Below are 18,877 nucleotides of genomic sequence, written 5' to 3'. Positions count from 1 at the left end.
ATGTGTTTTGCAAGTGAAGGGGTTTCCTTTTACTGACCTTGGCATTCATCAGGACCATACTGTGAATTATATTGAGAATTCCAGGCCTTTATCTGATCTTATAAATAAATGTAAAATACATAAAACAATTATCCTAGTGTAAAATTGAATTTTATCTCTCTGTAATCAGCTTTTGTCTATGATACATATTTCTATGTTTGAATACAATTCAAAATTAATAATAGGTATAATTTATTTTCTGACTTTTCATTATCTTGACATTTTAACAATCTTTTTTTTATATACTCAGGCTTTAATTTTATCTAGGGCTTCAACCCCGTAGTTCCTTTTTAGACATGTATAATGTGTTTTTCAGAATATCCATTCAAGGAATAAGCCTGCTAAAAGAACACATTGGCCATTTGACAGACCAAGAAAAAGTATTAAAAAGAGCAGGGCTTTAAAACAAAGAAAAACACCAGATTAAGAGAGAAAATTTAGCACTGCATGTAAATGACAGTAAAAAATATATATTAGAAGAAATCACAAGTTACAGTGAAGAATTAGAAATAAAAAGTAGAGTTCTGAAATTGGTGATTCTGGAAAATTATTAATAGACTGCTTAGATTTAATTTTTAATAGCTAAAAGAGACAACCAAGGAAGTCTTTTTCCTATTAAAGGGCAATCACAAGTTTATCCTGAATGCCATAGCATTAGCAATTTAATATAGAGATTAGTCTTATCAGGACATGAGGCTTTCAGTACTTTACAAGTAATTTTTTGGCCTTAAATGTAATTTATATAAATGCACTAATCTAAGAGTTTACTTTCTTTTCTTATTTCAATTAATTAACTTCAATTAACCATCTTCAATGTTTTACTGCACACATATGTTGATGTCAAAGAAAATATGTCTCTAGTCAAGTTCTCACCACCATGTAAGGCTTAAGCAGACTGCTTAAGCTAGTGCTACAGTTTACACAAGACTGTATTTAAAGCAAAAAACTCAGAATGAGAGATGGTCAGGAAATTAAAAATAAAAAAAAAAGACACAGACATACAAAATACAGCATGAGAAAATATCCTAGAAATATTGTGATGAATAAATACCAAGGATGTTATGGCTATTTGGGCTGACAGCCAAAGTGCCACTTTCCACACAGGGCAAGAAGTCCACAGGCACTGTGCACAAAGCCAGACTGGGCACAGCTCAGCTGCTGGTGCAGCAGCAGTGGGATTCCTCCACGTCTGCAGCAAATGAAGCTGCTCTCTGGGCCTCTGTGATTAGAGGAGGAATGTGATAACCACGGTGGTCTAGACTGCTACAAGTAAAAACAACATGCCCCAAAATGAGTGGTCCCTGGTCTGAAGTGGCTGTGGTCAGGATGAGGCATGTTTAGGAAGCAGTCCCACGAATACCTTGTGATAAGCACATGTGGAGAAAATAACACGAAAGAACAGTGTAGTTAACTGAATAAAAGGTTAAAGAAAATAAACAGTATTTTTGCAGCTTAGCATTTATTTGTGAACTGCTGGCGCAACTCTATGCTTGACAGAAAAGCTATGAGGCTTTTGGTAGCTTGACAAGACAATCTACAGGCTTGAATGAAATGTTCAGCTTAAGGAATTAGAATAAATCTGATGACTGATGTGCTACTGAATGTGACAGACTGTCATCTGTTTTAAACAGGATCTCTGTAGGATATACTGAAAGAAATATTTTCCCATTACCTTAAACATACTAAGACTTTTCCCAATGAATTCTGGCTAATCTATTAAGACAAAAGATCTCCTCAAACTCTTGGCATTTCAATAAAATAATGAAATAGCCATTTGGTTTACCTGCATAATTAATTCATGCTGACACGGTACTTCTGTGATTAATTTACAGCCAGTCACAAAAGTATACAACAAAAAAATTACTCTAACTTTCTGAATTAAAATTATAAAATATGCACAATAAGAGATTAAAGCAGCTTATCTAAACACTATTGGTACACAGACTTTCACATGTAGAAATATCAAATTGCTCATCTGTTATCAAAGCGGATTTTATACAAAAATAGATACATGCATTCCTTAATAGCTTTTGAAAATCATAAAAAAATTATCAAAAAAGTTACAATCAAATGGTATTGTGATACATAGCTAGGGATATACTAAAAAAACCCCAAACAAACAGCAAAACAACCCTTTAGTTTTAATTTGGCCAGATCCTTAAAAATTTTGAACCATTACTTAATTATATACATACATATATAGACATACATATTAAAATATAAAATAAGAATAAAATCCTTGGAATGTCATTTATGCTATTTAGAAACCATATGAGCAACAAAAACTTTGACAAGATCTCGGGTGAAACAAGAACATCCTTCCTCTACATAAATAGTCCCTTTTGGAATAACTAAGGTGTTTTACCATCTAGAGAGAATGACTCAAATCTGTCCCACAAACACAAAATATGGAAATAAGGATTTTGTGACATCCACCTGGAATCTGTACCTTAGATACAAGGAATGGGCAAAACAGCTCATTGGTGGATAAAGCGCAGTAATATGTTTTAACTGTACTGTATTTGCAAAGCTGAGCAGGGAAGCCAGCACAACTCCTCAGCTCTAAAGGGGAATATAATCCACCTCCAAAGGGGAATAAGACTGAAACCACCACCAATGTCATTCAACCTTCAGAAAAGGCTAAGTGCCAGAAGTGTAAGATTAAGATACATTTGCTATCCGGTGAATTTCCCTCTTAGTCGATCACATGGTTTTCAGCTATAATTTCATATTGCACATTTCTAAGAACAAACAGTCCATATTTTTTAGCTCATAAATGTCAATATTAGACTAATTTACCTTGGTAGTTCTCTTTACTGCTATACAAGAACACCACAATTACTAGTAATTAGCCCAGCGAAAAGCTGTTTCTAGGCATGAGCCAGATTGCAAGTATAATACCACATGTATTTTACTGACAGAGTAAAGATTTTGAAGATGTTTTACCATTACAGCTAGTGAGCTTATAAATAGATACATAAAAAGCTAAACTCAGACTATTACAGCTTTGACCACTACTTCTGCCGAGATACAAATCTAAATAATACAAAAAGTTCAAGGACCTCAGTCAAAATAATTTTGTTTGTAAGACTGCAGCTATGTGTCCCTTTGTCCCCCCAATTGCACTCAGAAACCACTCAGACCTCAGAAGACCAAGAGACGTTTTTCAAACAGCTGTTTTATAGCTCATCAATACAGAAGAGCCTCTGCACAATCTAAAGTTTTGTTCTGTGTTTTGCAGGAGTCCTTTATATGCCTCAGTTACCATAATCTCCTTCCCCACATAATGTGATCTGTTAACAAAAACCACTGTGACAAGGATAAAACATCATGCTAGAGGCAGCTATCAGTAAGTCTTTGAGGTACTCTGTACAGTCAGCAGAAAAATGTATTACTTATGCTTGTATCAGAATTACAAATTAATCTGTTTCAGTTGCCTCCTGTGATCTTTTGGACTGAGAGAGAACTAGAGCCTAGAAGCTCTGATACCTCCCAAAGCTTTTCACAATTGCTAGCTCTACATTTCTATCATCTTCCCTGGGTCAAAACATCAGTCCTCACTACAACCTTTGCTATTCAACATGTGCAGTATTTCCCTGCTGAATGCTTCAGGCACTATACAAAATCTCTCAAAGGACTCAGGTGCTGCTGATGCATAAGGAATGCTGAACACACAGAGGTGGTCTCCACTTTCTTCAGAGCAACTGCCAAATTCAACTGATGCATCAAGCACAGAAAAGCATTGGTTATCAGTCATCTTTTCATTAAGTTCTCCATGTTCTGGCAGGTGCAAGACTTGGTGTTTCTGTATTTTGTTTTCTAAAAATACATAAAGGCCACGTTTAATGAAGGCTTGTCTTATTTCCCTCACCTTACAATGACCAATATATCCACTCTGTTGACTTTACCACTCATTTCATGCATCATACGAGATTATTAAGCTCTTCTTTTGCTTTTAAGGGCAAACATTTATTGGAATGTAATTTTCTGAACATTTTGTCTTTTCAGCTCTACCCTGTATTTCACTAAAAGCTTTACTGTCAAGCTTCTTCTGAACAAAATTCCCTCCTCTCTAAAGAAAACATCCCTTTAATAAGAAAATTAGCTAAACTTTGTAACCATGCTCTTGGGAGGCTGGGAAAGCTTATTTTCCTAAACACTCAAATCAAATACTTATATTCTGCTACCGCTTCCTATTTGTGCTAACATCACTGCCTCTGGTACTATATCAAAAGTCAAAGAACACAAAAACATGATGGCTCAAACAAAAGGGCATGACCACTCTTGAACAAAACAATGGTGGCTTAAGACATCACTAATGCCAAATACATATTTTGCAACTTCATTCATATGTGAGAAGTCACTGTTGCATAGAAGTGAAATTTCTCTTAAATTATTATTAGAATTTGAAAAGTTGAGACTGGCTTAAGAAAATTGTATTTATATAAACTTAGAAAATCCTCCCTCACAAATTTAAGCTATATATCCATCTGCCTGTCATTGATGCTGCTACAAATTTACAGAATGCTTCTGATAACACATTCTAGAAAAGAGTATTTTTACTATTGGAAAGATATGTTACTACTTGCACTGACTCTGGTTTGGATGTCAACTTCCTTCATAACTGCACACATGGTACTTTGGTGTTTTGGGGTTATTGCCAAAACAGTGCTGATACCATACCAATATTCTGAATATTGAGTACACTGCTTCCACAGCACCAAGGCTTTTGTTTCCCACCAATTCTGTCCCTCCAGAGAGTAGCTTGGGCATGGACAAGAAGTTGTGAGACGACAGAGCTGACCCAAACCAGCCAAAAGGATATTCCACACTATATAACATCATGTTTTGCAATGGAAACTGAGTAAAGCAAAGAAGGGGTTATGCAGTTTTTCTTGCAAAGCAGCAGCTCTTTGACACTGGCTGGACCATGGTGTGCTGCAGGTGAAAGGAGGTGAGTGACTCTGCTTGCAAAAATTTTTGTTGTTTTTAGTTTTGTTTGCCTGGTTTGTACTTCCTTCCTTTTCCTTTGTTTATTAAACTGTTGTTGTCTTGGACCATGAGTTTTCTTCCACTCTCCTTATTTTCCTCCTCAGCCTGCTGGGCAGGGAGCAGCAAGCAAGCAGCTGTGCAGTTGTTTAGCTGCTGGCTGGGGTCAACCCCATGCATAACTGTTTATTTTTTTCCCTTCAAAGCACAGCTTATAGCTGTGGTTTGTGTCTGTTTTTTAAAAAGGCACTGAAACAATAACAAATTGGAATACTGTCTAGAGCTTCCTCTCCAGACTGCAACAAATAATTGTGTTTAAATGATTGGAGTGCTGTAATAGCTTGCTACCATGAAGCACTTTGGGTTGGAAGGGATCTTGAAGATCATCTCTTCCAACTCCCTACCGTAGCCAGGGAAACTTTCCATTAGATCAGGTTGCTCAAAGCCACATCCACTATGTGCCATGTGAAGGAAAATCCATAATTTAACTTTTGCAAACCATAAGGTAAAGTGACTACTAACCATTAAAACAAATAAATACATTGATATTGATACAAATTGATACAATTCCAGCAGAATTCTAACCGAATAATGTATTTTTGAAAAATGCTTTCACAATCTCACTTCTAAGTCCGTTCCCTAACATCTGAATGCAAGTTTAACAATCATAATGAACAGCAGGTAGAAACACATTTCCAAAGATTATTTCAGATTGCAATTTAGCCCAGTATTCACATAGTCATCAGACAAATCTTCAGGCTTTAAGAATGACTTAATTTTTCTTTTGAGATATAAGGTACAGTACAGGAGTGTTACTGTGCAGAAATATTAGTCAGAGCAAAAACACCAGGGACCCACACCCTTCCCATTGTTTTGAAATGTAAACATTAAGACACTTGGAATTTCAAATAAAAAATGCAGGGCATATGTTATAGAAATGCCATACCTTTTACAATCACAGAATACTACTAATCTCTCAGATATTTCAAGCACAGGTTTATTGGAACAAACCCACTAAAACCCCCACAACAAGAACAAAACCTTACTACCTATTATCTCTCATTATTCCTCCTTTTTCCCTCTAAAATTAAGAACTGCATTTCAAATTTTCAAATAAAATTAGCATCTTACTGTTTAAGAACTGTTCTCACACTAGAGTAACTTGGCTACACACAAAACTGCATCAGGTAAACAGATTTCTAAAGAAATTTTCAAAAAACTTGGACATTTTTCACGGCTCTACAAGTGGCTGACACAAATGTCAACAAACCCGTTCCACTGTGTCACTGAGTTGAGCCACGTAACACAGCTCTGGGCTGCGGGTGTGGACACAGCGTGAAAAACAGGCAATGCACAAGACTAGCTACTGCTGATTTTGAATTTCTGAACTGCTCTATTCAACAACCTTCTATAATCAAAAATATGGCTTTAAAAAATCAGCAGCTAGCATATAAGAAAATAAAAATACAACACTAAATCCCAAAATTTGTATTTTAATCTGCTTTATAAGTTTCTTAAGAACTTCCCAAAGGCCCTGTTTTTGATGTTTTCAACCAAAATTTGCCTAAGGACTAGCAGTTGGCTCAGAAGTCAAGAAAAACGTGGCAAGCCACGTGGGCTGTCTCCTTGCAGCACTCTGGAACAGATCAGGGTATTTCACCCCTTGGCCTGCCCGTCATGAACACCATAAAGCTGTCCCTAAGCATCTCAGCACACAGTGACTGCTTTGACTTGCACAGCTAATGGTAGACATTTAATTTTAAACCCATATTCATTTATATGAATAAAACATATCACAGACACATGCTCAGGAAGCTGCTCAGGTTAGGGAGGCTGCAGGTTCACCACAGGCTGGCTGCTGGCACAGGGCTCCATCTACCGGCGTGCGATCCTGCACACCTACGGCGAGAGCTGTGGGGGAAAAATACACCAAAATCCCAACAGCTGCCTCACATCTCGGCTTGCTAATGACATATTCAGAAGATATCATGAGATATTCTCATAATGAATGAGACTATTCAGAAAACACTACTGTTTCAGAAGAAAAAAATAAATAAAAAAATTTCACTAGGTTGCTAGGTTGAAACTTGTATAGTTCATACAACAGTTGCTGTATGAAATCTTTTGTTAACCTTTATTTGTAAAATATGTCGCAAAAACTGTTATAAAGAAGCACCACACATTCCCAATCCAGATGTGAAGCTTTATTGTTCCCTCTTAATCAAGCAAATAAGCAAACACAGGTAACACTCAAAAACTACTGAAAACTACACCACAATTTAAGGCATTAGAAGTGGTCTTTTCATTAAAAAGGAGACTCCTCAAACATGCAAAAACAGTTTCAGAAGTCGATGGCTGTCTGTATTCAAGTGTATTTCTGCACAGTGGGAGCTGCAGCTATATTATGTCTAACTTTTAAGATTAACTTGACTACTGCTGTCACATGCAGCAATTCTCAAATTGAGCCTTTTAAATCTTGCCTTAATTGTGGGGGTTACAACACTTAATAACTCCACTGTGCCTTCAATTCATGTGGGAGTGTAAAAGAGCAGCATCTTTCCCTCCCCAGAGCCCTCTGTGCCCATCAGCAAAGGCTATGGAGATCTGCCTGCAGAAGAGCAAACTGAAAGGTGAAACAGTGCTACACCTTCTGTGCAGCACTTCAGCAGGTACCTGAGCTTGCTAAGAGCCAACAGCTGGCTGAGCAGTCAGCCCAATTCTGCTCTCCAAGGCACGTCCAGCAAGATCAGCAGCTAACTTAGGACCTGGTGCAAGCGAAGAGACAGTGCAGGAAATGGACAGTGAGCTCCACCACTCCATCCCACTTCTTTCCTTTAAACATCCTGCCTCACACTGTACACTATGCTGAAGGCAGCTGAGCAGGGCTCAGAATAGCTTAAGAGAACCCTTGAAATACCCACATCCCTCACACAGCACCTAAACACAGGAAAAGATGTGACTAACTCAATCAGGAACACCCGAAAACAACCAACAGATGGTCACTGCAAGCAGGCAGGAATGGAGCACAGAGCAGTAAAAGTGAGGCTCTATGTATTATCCTACAAGGCAAGGAGAACTGATGAACAAGGGCATCAGAGAATTCACACAGTTCCACCTGTGGCTCAATTTTCCCAATGCAGCTTGCTCCCCATAAATGACAGTTGAAGACACTTATGGAAAAGAAAATCTCCTACAATGAATTTTACATCGCACCACAAAATGAGAGCTGAATACTGTCTTTTTTTTTTTTTTTTTTTAATTTTAACTTAAAGGAAAAGCAAATTTTAAAGCTTGAAAGTGTCTTTTCCACTTGTCAAATTTTAATCAAAATGCACTTTAAAATAAAACTGAGCAAAACTATGGGTTTGCTGATGTCTCTTTAAGGAACAATGATATCAATGCAGTCTACACTTGAGAAGGATATAGGTGTGGAACTACATCCTTTTTCATCATACAGTCAGGTGCAAAGGGAAAAGTTAAACTTCAAGATTCCTGTGGTTTAATGAAAATAAATATCATTACCAAAAGATCCAAGAACACAGATGCATTAAATACTGTTTGTTTTACTTCAGATATAGATCATGGGAATGGAGATATTTAACTACTTCAAGACTAATTTTTATTTTGTTTTAATCAGCTTACAATCAGCAATCTCCTGGTATCGTGACAACTAGCAGAGGCAAAAAATAATAAAGTGGAAAAAAGTGAACTAGCACCTGTGATAAATTGGTATCCAAGTATTTGATTGGCCAGCTTTGATTACACTAACCAACTGAATGTCTATCATAGTTCCTGTATCACTCATCTAGTAATACTTGTAAAAAAAGAAATTAAAAATAAGAACACATTTCTGTAGCTCCACAAGAAGAGCTATAAAAATTTCAATAAATCTTAAAATTGTGCTGGGTGTTTCACAGTGCCAATTTTCTCATTACAAGGAAGCTACCAAGCAGCAAACTGATCACCCAGTGCTTATGTCAAACCTCAGACAAGGAAAACCACATCCTAATACTCTGCTATAATAGCAAATGGAAAAACTGCCTGTGTCTGTGCATACACAAGAACCACACTATTGAAATACATGGTGAAAAATACAGCTTTGTTTCTCATGCTTGTATCTAAAAATTTACATAGCCAATTTAACACATTTCCACCCCCTAAATCATTTAATGCCTAAAATTCCTATAGAACCTGAACACTACTCAAGGAGTTAGTTGTGACTTTCTAGAAGTAGTACTAATAACTTAATGAAAGTATTATATGGATACTAATAATTTTATTATATCAATACCACTAATGATGATATAGGATGGGATCATTTAGGCAACTACAACAAGCATAAATTATAATATCTGAAAAAACATTACATTAGATATGTATCTTCACATTTACTCATATAATCTCTCTCAAACAGCACTAATTTTCAAAAAGAAGTACATAACTATGTATCACACCATTACTGAGAGAAATAAATGCTTAAAAAAAGAATACATTCATTTCTGCATAACTCCTTTCAATAGCTTTGAATGGAATGTCTTGGCTTTTCTAAGTACACTCAGTCAGCATTTCCAGATCTCAACTGCACTCAGCTGCAAACTTAGATACTATTTTTCTTGGTAATTAGGTTTATCTTTTTGGCAGTCAATTCTTAGAATTAAGTTAAATCTGTAATACATAGGAAAAAAACAACTGAAACATAGTAAACATAATACAAACTGATATTTTCTTTCCTGTCAAATACAATAGGCAAGCAAGAAGAATGGCTCCACTTTCTCATGCATTGAAATACCAGAATTAACAAGGTGAGGGGGTCAAACATATACATTTGGAAATAGTGCAACGAAAGAAAGCTAAAGCAAAATTGATTAATCCCAAAGGAAAAAAGTCAAAAACATCTTAAATTTAAAAAAAAATGTAATACAAAGTTTTAAACATATTTATGCACTAAAAACTGAAACAACAAAAATTGTATTTTAAATTGTGTGAACATTCTACAAAAAATAATTATTTTAATACTTTTCATTTCCAAACACCTCAACTGCCATGCCTTGGAAAGCCCTATGCCCTTTTCACCAAGCCAATCTAAGCTTAGGATCGATCATTCTTTCATTAAACTGGCAACTCAGAACATTTTCAACTTCTAATCCCACCAAGGGCAATTAATACACATGCCCACCCACAAAGTAACTCTTCAGCACTAAATATTCCCTTTACAACTGGACATTTTTATTTATAAGCTAAAGTACAAGCGAACTTGTAAATTGGCTTAAATAAAATTACTACCATAAATTAAAAATGCAGTCTGTTTGCTTCAAGTACAGCAGTTTTTGATCCCATGTTAAATTCTCTCACACTAGAGCATCATACAGCATTTTCAGAACAGTTTCGATTCAGATACAGCCCTGCTCTCATTCCAAAAATCCTGACAGTAACTGCCATCCTCTCCCTAAAAAGACCTAATCAACAACCAAGCATATTAATCCTTCTTTGTCCTAATACTACATTACTGCACCAGATTAGATTTTTCTAATTTATTTCACACTTAACATTTAAATTAGTGCATAGATGGTCAGAATATTACTATTTAAATGAACGTATAACTTAAAGATCAAATTCTGTCTTCAACAGATTTACATAAAAGGACAGCAAGGATAACATTTGTCTACCAGCATGTTATGTGGATCTCCTTAACTCAATTTACCACGGATTTCATGGTGCAAAAATTAATGCCCTTCAGGAGCTGAACTTATTACCAGTTATTTCTTCCATACCCACAGTGTAATCCTGTGCTTTTGTGACCAAGGAGTTTTGCCATTCACTTAAATGGGAGTTGGATTTGTTCCTGAGTTTTCTACTCTAGCAAGAGATACTGAATAAAATGATACCAAAGCCACTGTCTTGACGTTTTTCTCATTCCATAACAGATACTATGAACCTCATAGTCTCATGTCTTTTAGTCCCTGCTAAAAATAAAACAAACATATTGATTATAATTTTAACTACACGTGAAGTTGGGATTATATGCCTTTTTTCAATGTGAATTTCCAGAATATATTTCAGCAACTATATTGGCAACCAGTCTGTAAGTCACTCATGGACCCTACTCAGCCCTTCAAACCTTTCCCTACTCCAGAACCCACAGGAGCATTCCTGAAAGTCATCTGGTGCTCATGTAGCACACCCAAGTCACAACAGACATACAAACAGCCTCCCATCAGCCACCAATAAACTCCTTCCACATGCCTACTAGAGAAAAACACAGGTAAACAAAACAAAAAACTAACAAAGGTAAGAAAATAAGCTGTACACATACTCTGGTGGACAAAATGAAGTTCATCATAGGCCACAGGTACCACAACTCTAAGTTTCAAAATAAAGAATGCTTTCAGAATAATTAACTGAACCACTGAGCTTTAATTCCTCTGAAAAGCAGGAAATAAATACTACACTGCCTTTGGCAAGACTCAGCCAAGTGTAACAGGGCACAGTAAATACAATAAGCTGTTTCCATGTTTAGATGTTCAATAACATAGAGCAACCCCTTAAGCAACACATACTGCATAATGGTAGGAATCCACTGGCATTCAATTTACATGATCGTGTCTATTACATACACTTCGTGCTGTTTCATACATCATACAAAAGGTTTAAAGAAATTTAATTTATTTTAGAGAACTATAATCTCCATGTGAACATTTCAAAAAATAGGGTTTGATTCATTAATACTATGAAAACCAAAGATCAATCCAAGCAATATCTCATGTCATATGGTGGGCTGACTCTGACTGGAATCCAGATGCCCACCAAAGCTGCTCTATCACTCCCTCCTCAGCTGCACAGGGAAAAGAAAAATATAACAAAAGCCTCATTCACCAACTACCATCATGGGCAAAATAGACTTCACTCAGGGAAATAAAACACCTTCCTCCTGCTTCTTGGGCTTAACTTTATTCCCAGTTTTCTCTACCTCCTCCCCATCACAGAGCAGAGGGACAGAAACAGGGTTTACAGTCAGTTCATCACACTTGTCTATGCTGCTCCTTCCTCCATGGGGAGAGAACTCCTCACACTCTTCTCCTCCTTCAGTGTGGGGTCCCTCCCACAGGAGAAAATCCTCCATAAACTTCAATGTGATACTTCCCATGGACTAATTATTCACAAACTGCTCCATCTTGTATCCCTTCCACGTGGTTCCATCTTTCATGAAGAAGCTCCTCCAGCATGGGTCCCCCATGGCTCCTCCTGCCAGCAAACCTGCTCTATCATGGGCCTTCCAGGAGCCTGGTGCAGCACAGGTTTCCCAGAGGGTCACCTGCTCCAGTGTGGGGTCCTGTGTGGGCTGCAGGTAGATCTCTGTTCCACCATGGATGGGCTGTCACTTAAAAAGCTAGTGGCTGAAAGCAGCAGAGAATCATCTTAACAATTGAGCATTTACACTGGTTCTTTCCATAACTGTCTCTGTTCTGCAAATAAAAGTTCAATACTGTTTCTCTTACTCCTTCAAAACCATTTTCCTTCCAAAGGAAAAAGGCAGCAATCATCCTTAAAGGAATATCTGTCAGTTGTGACATTAGCTTGTAGTTAAATCTGTCAATAATGGGCAGCTCAGAAAGGTTGGTTGTTTGTTTCAAGGTAAATTTCAAAACATCAATTGACCACATAGGAAAACAGATGCAAAAGTGAGAAGAAGCTTCTGCATTGATTTGGGTGATCTGCACTCAACTAATCATCAAGTCAAATCACCAATTTATAACTTAAAACCATTGCACTATGGCATTTCACTGCCATCAACACGCAGCATCTGTTCTGCCCTATGTTTGGCAGACTAAAAAGTAGGCAGCATAAAGATCCATTAGGATATCTCTCAAGTTCCCAACTAATTTTACACAAAACTGTGATCTATAGGCAGGATGCTCTTCCCCTTCACCCTCAGCTCATGTGTATCTTGCTTTAAATTCGAATCAATAAATTGTTGGTTCTTTCCACAGAGAACTATCAAACGTGTATTTTCTCTTCTCCCCAATTCCTTCTAGCAAAAACTCCCTCACTTTTTTACTAACCTAGGCACTCTCAGAAACTGAAACCCCCACAAACTGCAAAAGCTACACGTGGGTCATGGGGCATCAGCACCATACTATTTCTGCCAGTAATATAATGTGTTGGATTTGTGTTGCTGCAAGAGAAATACTAAGCCTGAAACAAAACCTTGTTTTACTTCTCACTGGTCAGGGAAAGAGTTTAACACCATTATTATGTACTAATTTAGCAGCATCAAGAATGACTTTTGACAAACAGGGAGATAGATTAACAGAATGTGATGAAAAGTAACATTTCCTTTTCCAAAAGAGGCAAACTAATAACTAAAAGAGAAATTAAGTAAATCCAGAAACAAAGCAAGCAAACAAACAAAAAGGCTAGAAATCTAATTAGTTATCATGTGAAAACTAGGGAAGAGATTTTTAAAATTTTGTCAGTCACTACTATCAGGCAGTAGAGTCCCCATTACAAACCATAATGGGAATTAACCTCTAAGGAACTTGCAGCATCATTGCAAGAAAACCTGTAATACCGACAGAAACTAGTAGCAGCAACTGTCCATACCTTCTAAAATCCTATATGTAATTTCACCTCCCAGTCCCTCTCTTCACTTTTCGTACTACAACCAGAAATGCAGTAACTTCTTCTTAGATGGACAAGCAAGACAAGTTTGTCACTTTCAAGATCCTGAAATCAGTTTCTAATCCCTTTACCAGTGACAGAGCAGAGCAGAAGAGCTCATAGCCATCAAATTGATGGCACCTCACTGCCGTACATGGCTCTGTCTCACACAGCTCAAGAACCTTTGCATGAATGACAACATTCTGGGTACTTAACAGCAACATAAAACAAAAACAGAACTACCGCATAAGCAACATGTTTAACTGGCATAAGAGTGTTAACTCTTATTAAACCTCACAAGATTTATAAGTTAGTGCCATAACATATTTAAATAAACAAATAATCTAAACCAAGTGATTTCAAGTTAAACCAGACTGTACATGCCCAGAGCAGAACTGGCCAAGTATGTATGCTTCAGGACAGGTATAAGCACAAGGCAAGCATCACTGCACTTCCCTAAAACCCACAGATTCTAGAACCTCCAAGATCTGCAGCTCTGAGAGCTTCTGACTGAGAAAGCACATTGCTGTGGTTAACCGATTTTATTTCCACAGCTAAGGCACTGCAATTTAAGACTGTTCTAACTGTAGTTAGAACTTGCTGGAATATTCAAAGGCCACTACAGTGCTGTAGGGCACTCTGAACTCCCAAACTCGGGCTGAACAAACTCCTACAGCAACCCAGCTCAAATCGCCTCAACCCCCTGAAGCTGTACCTACATCCAGCTGTAGTTTTTCCACGGACAAACATCGGAGGGTGTGTTGTCTAAAATGGTACTTTGGGTAAATTTACTGTATGTTTTACTCCCCACAGTTCACACAGAGAAGCCGCAGCCTTTTTCCTCAAAAGAAATAGACCACTCACATCGTCATCAAGAATTCTGAATAGCAAGAATTACAACAGGAGCTGAGGTACACAGCTCATTGGGATTTCCTAAGCAGCTTTAAGTCACACATATTCAAAAAAAGCACAAACTTTATTTTGGCAACTTCTTTTGGTGCGTTTTTTTTTCCTTCTTTTTTAATGTATTACTACAATGCTGAGTATCTTCCAGAGTTTGTTTTCATCTGACACTGAGGAACCAGCACCGACCTCCTGAATTTGTTCGGGGCAGGTTCCATCTCGGGCTGTCCCGGCTCCCATCCCAGCGCTGCCCTCCCGGGTGGAGGCAGTCCGCCCCTTCCCGCTGCAAATCGCGCATCCCCGCACGGAAACTCGCTTCCCCGGTCTGCAGCTGCGGAGCGGGCGCTAAGCCGGGTGGCGCGGCGGCCACGGGAGGTCCCGCTAACCCAGCCCGGGCGCTGCCGCGGCACCCAGAGCCGGTCAGCGGCGCGGGACCCGGCGCAGGAGGCCGGGCAGGGCCGCTCGCCCGCGGGGAGGCGCTGGGGGCAGAGCGGCCCGACCTAACGCAGCCTCGGCGGGACGCGCCGCGGCCGCCCAGCCCCGGAGCCGCAGAGGATGGGGCGAGTTCCGACCCGAGCGCCGCGGGGCGGCCCCGACCCGGCCCCGCCGCCCCGTTACCTGCGCGCTCCGGCCCCGCCGCCGCCTCCGCAACAAAGCCGCGGGCGGACGGGGGAGGGGCGCGCGCGCCCGCCGCCCTCGGGAGCGCGCAGCGGCGGGGCCGCGGCCCGGGGGCGGGGCCAGGCGGCGGGGCCGGGGCCAGGCGGGGCGCCGCCCTGCGGCGGGAGAGGCGGCGCGCCGGGACCGGGACCGGGACCGGGACCGGGACCGGGACCGGGACCGGGACCGGGACCGGGACCGGGCGGGCAGCGGCAGGCGCTGCTTTTGGGATGTGTCTCCTGCCCGTCCTGCCCCCGCACAGCCAGTTGTAGATTCCATCACGGAGTGTGAGCACTGCGGGTGCTGCACTGCACTGCCCAGGATGGACGCAGTAAGCACATATGGAGACAGACCCTGCCAGGGATGTCGAGGAAGATAATGGAGTGGCGCTCATGTAGTGGTTTGGGAAGAGGCCATATGGAAATAGGATTAAGCCTAGAAATGCTTTAGGAAACCTGCACACTGGGGAGGTTGCCCTTTGTAGGGAGGGAGGAATGGGTAGATGGAAAATAAGGGAGATGTGCCAAATGTAAAAGAGATTTTCATTTAGGAAAATAAACTAAGGGTATAGATAGGGAGTTTGAATATTGGGAAACAACTTTAACAGTTTCCTAACAACAGCAGAGGTTGCTTGGGTATTTTAAGGACCAGGTGTTATGACTGTGTGAACATCTATGAAACTTACACGCACTCTGACCGTTATTTTTCACTTTCTTCATATAAACCTTATCTTTGATGCAGGGACACCTTCCGCAGAAAATAAATCTATCTGACCAGTTTCTCCACCCTCTGATCGGCTCCAAATTCTCTTTGCTGCCGAATTACTGTAGCAAAGTCCACCTTAATACTAGATTAGCTATTTGTACCCATGGGAACATTGCCCAGGGAGACACTTCTCTGAAATAAAAAAGTGGTGATGCTTCAGCATCTGCTTTTTGATGATAGGAAACACTGGAGACTTGATCATCCAGGAGTATTTATTGAGCAGCAGCCTCAAGAAGCCAAACCAAGGGAACTAAGGCAAATGTTAATGAAACATTGAAGTTGAGATTTTAATTACTTAAAGGTCAGCAGTTTCAAGGTTTATTAATTTAAAGGAGTTATTCTGTATTCCCACAACAATCTGTACTCAGCTCCCACATAGATCAAAAATTCATGCTATTGTTTATTTGCTGATGCATTCAAGTTATGTAACTGAACGCTATACTTGACTATTATTCCTTTTTGCAATTAGGGTCCTGGTCTTTTAACACTTTATTAGCTCATCTCTGTATATTTCCTACGTTCCCACCCTTTTCAGTAGCAATAAACCCGTTGTTTTCCTGTGATCGTTGTTCTACTTTACATAAGGTTACATTGCCTTTCAAGCTTGTAACCTTTAGCCAGTTAGCAACATTTGTGGCTAAACTATCACAAAACACTCGCAGACCCTCTGCAAACTAATGTATCAGAATACTCCTATGAGCTGTCTTGCCCTTCAATGGTGTTGCCTCTGGGATGAGCCCATGCTGTCCCCCACGCTGTACTCGGGCATCTTCTGCAAAAAGCAGACTTGCCTTGCCGAAAGCAGCGCTGGGGGCTGTCGGCAATGCCGCTGTGCCCCTCCACTTACAGCCCGTGCCCTGTCACCGTTCTGTTTACTAAGATGGGCCAACAGGTCCGTGTAACACATGTAATAGTTACTTTCCAAGTGACAAAATACCCGTGTCCTTTGAACATCGAAGAGCTGGAGCCAACCTTTAGACTAAAGGTTTTAAAAGGACAGTAGTCTTCAAAAAGAGCCTGTGAGCCCAGCGGCACCACCGCCCGTTCCTAGGAGCTGAGCAGCAGAGGATGTGCGGGTGTTAAAGGGGTGCGGGAGCAGCATGTGCGCTGTATGACAGCCCCGAGGGGGAGCGTACGGCCCGAGCCTGAGCAGGACACCGGCTGCGCTCCCACCGTCAGTGCCACAGCCTCGCTGTCCGCCGCAGCCTGGGCGATGGCAGCGCCGGCCGCTCCGGCTCTGCCCTCGGAGAGACGCCGCCGCTCTCCCGGCTGGAAGCGACGCCCGCCGCTGCGAGCCCGGGCGCTGCCGAGGCCGCCCTCTGCCCGGGGCCGGCTGCCAGAGGCCGCGGCGGGGCCGCGCAGCCCGGCGCCACCGCCCCCGGCGTTCGCGGTCCCCCTCCCGCCCTCAGATAACCGCGGCCCCAGGCTCTGCCCCCCGCCCAGCGCGGACTCGGCCCAGCTCGGACCGCTCTCCCGGCGCCAGCTGCCTCTCGCGGGCAAGGATGGCTCGGCAGCCGCGGGGCTTTCTGCAGGAGGCCTCTCACCAAGTGGTCGCCGGAGGCTCGGCGGGTGAGTGGGCGCGTTCCTCGTGGGCGGGAAGGGTCTGCCCGTCCCACGCCGGCGCTCCCCCAACTTGAGGCGCCGGCGGCCGCGCCGCCTCCCGCTCTCCGCGCTGCTCGGGCGGCGGGAGCGAACCGGCTCAGCGGCGGCTCCTCCCCCGCCGGGCGGCGCGGGCGGGCCCGGAGAGGACCCGAGCCCGGGGGTCCCGGGGCGGCTTCTGTACGGTGCTCGGGCGGCCGGCGGGGCAGGGGGGAAGGAGCGCTCCCTGGTTCCCCGGGTATCTGCGCCGCGCACGCCCTGCAGCCCCTCTGGCGATAAGAGGGCGGGCGGGCCCCTCCAACGGCGGCCGCCGGCGGTGCCCGAGCGCGGCTCTGCCGCACGGCCGGCCCCGGGCTGGAGCCGCGCTCGGGGCAGCGAACGGCGCGGATCCGCCTCCGCCGCCGGGACACGGGACGGAAAACGCGGCTGGCTTGCTCAGGCGCCTTCCCCGTGGCACTCTCCGTCGCTGAGTTACAGAGAAACCAATGCAGGGCTACAGTGGAAATGCGTTTCTGTGGGGTTTTAAAAATACTTTCAGGAACGGCGACGTTACTATTTCCTGTGTAGTCTATTTGTACTGCAAACTACAAATGTCAAAATCGTACACGTCTGTTTAGCAGTGAAAGTGTTGCTTTCAATTCTACAAGTTTCCTATCTAAATCTCAGTGAAACTGAAATACTTGAATCAGCCTGCAGTATAGGGATTTTAACACAAGATCCTACTCTTTCAGTCTGTATATGTAAATCCTGTTAATATTTCAACTATGTACTGTGTGTTTAGGTGTTCCTTAGTGTCTCTTCTGAGGTCAAAATGCTGTGTATTGTATTATGTTTCACATGATAGAGAAGAGCTACATGGCAGTGTTGCTGTGTCTTATGTGATGCTTCAGTGTAATGTGCACAAGAAAAATTCTCCTGTGATTGAGACCTGTGTGGCTGTGGCACTACATGTGAGCTGGTGTTCCATTCCCTGTAATTCCCCTGGTACCGCTAAATCCACTTCTATGCATTCCTGCCACCAACACACATTTGAGCACTTTCATGCTAGTGACTCTGTATGCCCTTTGTTTTCATCCTTTGACAGCAAGACATGCCATAGCAGAAGTGGAGGCAGTCTCCTGTCCCAGTGTATTGTATGGCTGCTGTCCCAGGCCTTCCAGTGTATTCTATGACTGTTCATGAAGCTTTTCTGCAGCCTTCAAAATTCTAAAGGCTTTTTAGATCCTGCTTAGTACTACCCACATATGAGAATGGAAAGGTTCAATCT

General features: G+C 41.7%; 2 protein-coding genes across 2 annotated transcripts in view; one reads left to right on the top strand and one right to left on the bottom strand.

Moving 5' to 3' along the window:
- MIPOL1 (mirror-image polydactyly 1) overlaps positions 1-15,251 on the bottom strand; it is a 178,926-nt gene extending 163,675 nt beyond the window's left edge. The window contains 1 exon segment of the mRNA XM_079307676.1: positions 15,208-15,251. The gene's annotated coding sequence lies outside the window, so the exon portion shown is untranslated.
- A 2,153-nt stretch (positions 15,252-17,404) lies between these two features.
- SLC25A21 (solute carrier family 25 member 21) overlaps positions 17,405-18,877 on the top strand; it is a 230,537-nt gene continuing 229,064 nt past the window's right edge. Inside the window, exon 1 of the mRNA XM_079307683.1 lies at positions 17,405-17,580. Within this exon, the coding sequence (XP_079163809.1) occupies positions 17,514-17,580 (67 nt within the window). The 5' untranslated portion in view covers positions 17,405-17,513. The remainder of the gene's footprint in view (positions 17,581-18,877) is intronic.

The sequence above is a fragment of the Erithacus rubecula genome, assembly GCF_903797595.1.
Source record: "Erithacus rubecula genome assembly, chromosome: 6".
In the NCBI taxonomy this organism is placed as follows: Eukaryota; Metazoa; Chordata; class Aves; order Passeriformes; family Muscicapidae; genus Erithacus; species Erithacus rubecula.
This window is presented reverse-complemented; position numbering and strand designations above follow the sequence as displayed.